The sequence below is a fragment of the Morone saxatilis genome, unplaced genomic scaffold (assembly GCF_004916995.1).
Source record: "Morone saxatilis isolate NCDOM2014 unplaced genomic scaffold, NCSU_SB_2.0 Contig7, whole genome shotgun sequence".
In the NCBI taxonomy this organism is placed as follows: domain Eukaryota; kingdom Metazoa; phylum Chordata; class Actinopteri; family Moronidae; genus Morone; species Morone saxatilis.
In genome coordinates, this window is record NW_023340246.1 from 62593 (window position 1) to 69387 (window position 6795).

Below are 6795 nucleotides of genomic sequence, written 5' to 3' on the forward strand. Positions count from 1 at the left end.
AAATAGAACTGAATTGAATTCAGGTGATTATACACTAATGAAAACATACCTATGAATATTATATTTCTGACAATAGATCCTCCTCAATGTTACACACTGGACCTTTAAATAGTCACAATGTTATCAAATGTACCAGTTCCCTCTCATTCCACAGGGGGCGCTGTGACCTTTCAACTCGTATATAATGTTACTCTGCTTTCCTCTTTCTCGTCGGTCACAGTCGTCTTTGACTTTGAAACATGGCTGCTGTCAGGGAGATAGCCTAGTCCAAGAACCCTGCCAGGCTCATTATTGGGGCTCTGTTGTCGTGTATTTTCCCTCAGAGCCGTCGTGCGTAGGTTTCGGACATGTCAGATAAAGAGGTCGGTAAAGGGAAGGACAGTCCCGGGGAAAAAGGTTACAGGACACCAGGTCTGCGGGGCGCACAGACCACCACACTGTTCCGAGCTGTCAACCCTGAGCTCTTCATAAAACCTGTAAGACTCACAGACAGACAGACAGACAGACAGACAGACACTGATGTTCACTGAGCAAAGCACAAACGTTTCTGCTCCAAAACTAGCTTAGCATTTAGCCTCTACACAGCTAGTTGAGTGTGGAGTGTTCACAAATGTGTCAGCAAATCATTTCCTGACTGTTTTGTTTTTCCATAATTTCTTATCTCACATGTAATTTGAAGATAACTTTAATATTAAAGCTGCAGTAGGTAACCTTTATAGAAATAACTTTTTGTCACATTTTCTGAAGCTTTCACTATATCCTGACAGTAGAACATGAGACAGATAATGTGTGAAATCATTCTAGTTTTCCTAATGACATTTGCAAGAATCCACCTTCAGACTCTTTTGACTAACATTAACTGTGAAATCCATCCCTTACTGGAACTCTCTGGTGGTAAACAGTTATTTCACAGAATGGGGCTGGCAGATAAACTCCTATCCGCTCTAACATGAAGCTGTATTTACTCTGCAGAACAAACCGGTGATGGTGTTTGGACTGGTGACCATCACCCTGTGTGTGGGCTACCTGGGCTACCTGCACGCCATGAAAGAAAATGACCAGCAGCTGTACGAGGCCATCGACAGTGAGGGAGAGAGATACATGAGGAGGAAGACCTCCAAATGGGACTGACGTGTGTGTGTGTGTGTGTCTAACCCTAACCCTTATGTACTGCAAGGACAGAGTGAATTATAACCTGACTGGACTGAAACAAGGACAATGGTCAAGTTTTCTCTAAATTCTTAAATGTACCTGCCAGGCTTTCTCAACACAACAATAAGCTAAAACTACAAAATGAAGGCAGGCACAATGTTCAGTGTGATGAGCATCATGCTTTACTTCAATTTCCCTTGGGATAAATAAAGTATCGATCTATCTGTTTACTGTTTTATATGATTGTAAATTGGAGCTCTTTGGCTTTTGGACGGTTGGTCAGAGACATTTGAAGGTGTTACTTTGAGCTCTGGGAATTAATGACATTTATAACACTGATAATCCAAAAACTATTGATAGAATAATGGCTGAATTGGGACCTCACATGATTGCCAGAACAACTCCACTCAACTTCAAGCTGAGAATTAAAGGTTATTGAAAACCGTGTTAGTATATAGTAGCTATTATGACATAAAATGGTTGGATAAACACAGGTGTTAGCAATGGTATTAATTAAGGCTCTTTCCAGTGAGTCAATATGTACAAGAACAGCATCCTGACTCTGTTTGACTTGAACCGTAATCAGTATCATTGGTCACACCAATGTTTACCTTACTATTTCAGGTCAAAATGGCTGCTGTGAAAAGGTTCTGTTATAAGCAAAAATATATGACTCCCTGGAAAAAACACTGCTTGGGTCATGGTCAGTGTAAAGTATCCAAGGCTAGAACATGTCAGATACTCAGTTTCTGGTTCTTTCACAATGCTGTTGTTTCTTTAAATTGGAATAATAGTCTCACTGGACTGACAAAGTCCAAAAGAAAATATTTTAAAAGTAAAATTTCATTAAGTAATCATCATAATAAAATTGAATTCCAATCAAACAAAACAAAAATAGATGAGGAAATATAACTTAATATTATTTTTCTGGTCAGAAATTATAGCTGAATATTGTTTCTGAATCCACATGCACACATACATGATTATATATGTATGACTTACAATAGTCCCACTACTGTACACTCCCTTTAAGGATTAAGTCTTTTTAATCACTCTCATTACCCACATAAAGGTAAAGCCATTGCTTTAATTAACTTTCACTAATTACTTTCTTTTAATGAAACCTTTTCACAGGCAGTGTTTAATGAATTTTTTCTACTTTTCATGTGTTGGGTTATTAACATGGGCACTGGTGCTGTGCAACTCAACTCACCAGATTCATCACACATACACTTGTTATGTTTTATTAAACAACATAAATAATAAATACAACTGAAGAAAATGCAACGTGATCCTCATAAGATGTCAGCTCAGAGGAGAGTGCCAGTGTGGCTCCGTTATTTGGCTTTCTCTTCCTGTGGAGAGAAACAGAGCAGTGTACAAATTCATTGCTGTGCATTGAGCTAATGATTAAACAAGAGTTGCTTTCATTCAGTCATACGCAGTCATTATGCACAGACAGATGCACAGAAAACTTTTAAACCGAGTATATTCAGCCTCTTTTAATATTTAATATTTATTGAGCGTGTCTGAAATGGTACCTTGATGGCGTTGGCCAGCTCCTGCAGCGTTTGTTCATATCGGGCTTCCATACCCTTCAGGTTCTCAGGTTTGACGATCTGCTTCTGAATCCCGGGGCTTCCTGCTTCCACCACCATCTGAAGGAAGTTCTTCTCCTGAGAACCAAAAACGTTTCATACTGTTCATGTCACCTCTCTCACCTGCAGAGTTAAATCCCAGGAAACAGGATTCCTGGGAATACCCATACAAACCCTTTTGTTGTTCCCGTTTCGCAAAAAATATAATAACAGGAAAAGAGGTTTTTATTTTAAAATATATAACATATTGGTACTTAAAAAAAAAAAAAGAGTACAGTTCCTGGGATGATAGAAAATGTCTATTTTTTGGGGGGGATATTAGTCCGTAGTATATACAGTAGAGTAGTAGAAGTGTTTCACCTGTACTCCTAGCAAGAAGGTGAAGGCCAGGCCCGCTTTCCCTGCTCTTGCTGTTCTTCCAATCCTGAACAAAGACAGAAACCAGGACAAAGTCTCACTCACAACACAATACGGAGGATTACCTGCAGTATAATCCTGACAGAAACACTCTCAGTAAACCTTACAGCGTCTGAGGACATTGTCCAGCAGTGCGTTTGATGGACAGCTCACCTGTGAATGTATGTCCTGATGTACTGCGGTGCATCATAATTCACAACGCATTTGACCCCGTTGACATCAATGCCTCTGGCAGCTGCGTCCGTGCTGATCAACCTTCAGGACGACACGTTACTTTTATTCATTGATCACTGAGGCAGCGTCACTGTCTGTACACAGGTTTACAAAGACTTTTACTTTATACACACACACACACTTACAGTTGGATCTTTCCTTGTTCAAATTCCTTTAGCGTCTTCTTTCTCTCACCAGGAGAGAGTCTGGAGGAGAACTCCGCAGCCTGAACTCCACCAAACAGCTGCACCAGCAGGTATAGTCTGAGGAGGACAAGAATAGTAAGGTCACTGAAGAAGTCTGCAGCACTGGACAGCTGAAAACATGAACAAGAAATGAGTTTAATCTGACCTGTGTGCAGTCTCTCTGGAGTTTGTGAAACAGAGGATGGGGCTGAGCTTCAGGCGTAGGATGAAGTGGAGGATGAGGAGGGGCTTTTTGCTTAATGTACAGGGCACGTAATACTCCTAACAACATAGACGCAGAGACATGAACAAAGTGATACCAGTGTCTGACAGCATAGTTCTCTGCATTTCCATGCATGCCTCACTAAAGGTCACCTCTTACCGTCAGACTCTGGGGGAAGTCGAAGCGGTCTTGTTTCTGGGTGGGGGCTGCTGGTGTGGTGTTGGAGTGGCTGCGGATGGAGCTGAAGAGTCTGGGCTGGTGGAGGCCCAGCTGCTGCAGCTTCTCTGGGTTCTGTGTGAGTGTGGCAGAGAACAGCAGCTTCTGCAGTGGCATCTGAGGTGGAGACAGACTGAGAGGACAAACTAATTTCAAATTTAAAGAGAAACGCTTATGTAAACACAAACAGAAGAAAACTCCTTTCAGCACAGAGCTGGAGTCAGGACGTGCCGACCTACCACCACCTACCAACCGCTCTGAAGCTGGTGAACCTTGTGTGTCCTTTGTTTATTCATCTCCATCCACTGAACAGAGACTATACACAGACTCACCTGGCTGCTGTCACATATGCTAGCTCAGTCCGCCTGAAGATGGACATGGCTTCTGGTCCACTCCCTGATCTGTACACCGCCTTCACCACCTGACTGAGCCAAGACTGGTGCATGCTGTCAATCATCCTGTCAGCCTCGTCAATAATCTGGGATGGATGAAAGATAAAAAACGCACACATTAGTGGATGGTGGACAATGACAGTTGTATCTGCTGTGTTTTGTTGTCCAGCTTTTTCTTTTCCTTTTTAACTCGTGTAATGTGTTATTATTGTTATTATTATTATTTATGAACTCACGAGAAACCTGAGGTGTTCCAGACAGAAGCCTGAGTTCTTGTTGATGTGATCAACCAGTCGACCTGGAGTGGCCACAACAATGTCTGCCAAACTGCGTCTCATGCCCCCTCTGGAAGAAAAATCAGAAAAAAGATTAGAGATTTCCCCCAAATATTGTACAAACACCAAGTTATCGTCTGATATTCATATGTTCTTCCTAATACTACTGCAAATATTTGTATGTATGCATAAACCCCTTAAGTACTGGGACATCAGGAGATTGGGTCCCGACTTGATTTCATGGACCAGAAGACTTTTTATTCTTGACATTTTTACTTTATTCTTGAAATGCAAAAAGACAAAACAAAACAACACATTCCCCCGCTGATTTCCTGGCACTAGTTATCAAAATACAAAATACTTTTTCTATACTCGTTTTTACCCATTTCATTTTTTCCCTTTATGGCTGGCTCTAAAACTCTTCCTCCATGTCACACAGTAGTGGTGCAGAATATTGTTATTATGAAGCTGCACTCACCTGTGCTCCGAGAGCGAAGCCTGCTCTGCAGCAAAAGTCTTCTGACCGGCCAGCATCACCACTTTCAAAGTGGTCCCCTCAGCGTATGATGTGAACACTTTGCAAACCTGCACAGGAGAACATATCAGCTGAGCTTCTTTTATCTACGGTGCAAACGTTACTGGATTTTGTGATCCAGACTTTTGTTTTGAAAGATTCTGACCTGCTGAGCAAGCTCTTTGGTCGGCAACACAGCCAAAGCCCGGACTTCACACACCACCCGCTCCGTCAGCACCTGATGGTGGAGAACAGCTTTATTTCAACTGGAGTCTCTTTACATGTTCCATCTTCACACATACACATACAGTCGTGCCTTTACAGCTGTATGATGGGCAGCTCACCTGTATGACAGGTATGACAAATGCAAGAGTCTTGCCACTTCCTGTTGGTGCAGACACACAAATGTCTCTGGGCTTGTAGCCGCCTCGTCCAATCAGCAGCCCCTGCTGCGCGCTCTCCAAGATGGCCGGGATGACCTCCGCTTGCACTGTGAAGAAGTTACTTAACTTTTACTCAATACACCAAAGTTCCAAAACTTTCTTAAATCACAACATCCCTTCATAATGAATGTTCACCCACCCACACAACACATGCACTCTTTCCCACTAAACAATCACCACAGATATCTGCTATAAGGACTTATTTTACCAAGCCAAAGAAGCAAATCACACTGATGTGACATACAGTATGTGACATACATAGACTAGAGAACAGCAATATTAAAGGAGCAATGTGTAAGATCTGGCCAAAACTCTAGCTAATTTAGAGTTAGAGTTAAGATTGTTAAAAACATTTTTTTCCAACTTTAGGATGCAGAAGTGGAGAACTGGGCCGAACGGAGGGACAGACCTGCTGCTAGCTGACAGACAGCTGCTGCAGCCCGGCGTTGCTCTGGGAAAGAGCCGGGGCAAACCAGAAGAATAGGTGCACGTGTGGAGGAATAAAAACCCGGAGTCATGCGGCCAGGAATTACACGTTGCTCCTGTAAATAATACACAGATAATATCTGCCTGTATCATTACCTGGAAAAAGGTGCTGAATTCCATTACTTTGTATTTTTTTCACCAGCTGAGCAGAAAGTCCTGGGATGTCAGAGACAGGGACCAGGTTGCTTTTAATGTCTCTGTGAATCACATCAGGCTGAGCGAGCCACTGAGGCAGGACTCTGTGGACCTGTGAACAGAAGCACACTGTGAATACTTATCAACCCCAAAGGATAAATGCTAATGACACTGGTGGCCGCTGGCCCTGTAGCAACATCGACCAATCACTGTACCTTTTGGATTGGTTTGTTCTCAAATCCTCCCAGAACCGTGAACCCAGTTGGAGCAGATATCTTCCCTGTGGTTTGTTTTGATGTGTCGTTTTCTGTCTCTGCTTCCTCTACTTCTCCTCCAGCATCCTTCTGTTCATCTCTTCCAGTCTCACCAGTGTCTGCAAGACCTTTAACTGAACCGCCTAAAATCCAAACACAGACGGAATCCTCTCAGGCATATTTTTGTTTTGCAGGTGTGTACATTACAGAAGCCACACCAGCTTGTAACTAGTTTATCTAAAGAGTTACATTAAACCGAAGCCTCTGCTCTGATGCCAACCTCCTCTCCACC

At 42.5% G+C, this 6795-nt stretch overlaps 2 protein-coding genes across 3 annotated transcripts in view; one reads left to right on the forward strand and one right to left on the reverse strand.

Annotated features, from left to right (window-relative positions):
- Positions 1 to 202: 202 nt before the first annotated feature.
- smim8 (small integral membrane protein 8) overlaps positions 203 to 6795 on the forward strand; it is a 31318-nt gene continuing 24725 nt past the window's right edge. The window contains exons 1-3 of one of the 2 annotated variants that reach the window (XM_035678664.1): positions 203 to 476; positions 973 to 1150; positions 6119 to 6123. In XM_035678664.1, the coding sequence (XP_035534557.1) occupies positions 348 to 476; positions 973 to 1131 (288 nt within the window). In that variant the 5' untranslated portion in view covers positions 203 to 347 and the 3' untranslated portion in view covers positions 1132 to 1150; positions 6119 to 6123. Of the gene's footprint in view, positions 477 to 972; positions 1381 to 6118; positions 6124 to 6795 lie in introns of those variants that run through there. The other variant, XM_035678663.1, reaches the window with a different exon arrangement.
- ddx51 (DEAD (Asp-Glu-Ala-Asp) box polypeptide 51) overlaps positions 1150 to 6795 on the reverse strand; it is a 7535-nt gene continuing 1889 nt past the window's right edge. The window contains exons 3-16 of the mRNA XM_035678662.1: positions 6465 to 6646; positions 6211 to 6361; positions 5530 to 5675; positions 5352 to 5423; positions 5150 to 5256; positions 4633 to 4741; positions 4337 to 4482; positions 3948 to 4137; positions 3732 to 3847; positions 3527 to 3643; positions 3321 to 3422; positions 3111 to 3174; positions 2694 to 2828; positions 1150 to 2507 (exon numbers count right to left, since the gene is read on the reverse strand). Coding sequence (XP_035534555.1) covers positions 2490 to 2507; positions 2694 to 2828; positions 3111 to 3174; positions 3321 to 3422; positions 3527 to 3643; positions 3732 to 3847; positions 3948 to 4137; positions 4337 to 4482; positions 4633 to 4741; positions 5150 to 5256; positions 5352 to 5423; positions 5530 to 5675; positions 6211 to 6361; positions 6465 to 6646 — 1655 coding nt within the window. The 3' untranslated portion in view covers positions 1150 to 2489. The remainder of the gene's footprint in view (positions 2508 to 2693; positions 2829 to 3110; positions 3175 to 3320; positions 3423 to 3526; positions 3644 to 3731; positions 3848 to 3947; positions 4138 to 4336; positions 4483 to 4632; positions 4742 to 5149; positions 5257 to 5351; positions 5424 to 5529; positions 5676 to 6210; positions 6362 to 6464; positions 6647 to 6795) is intronic.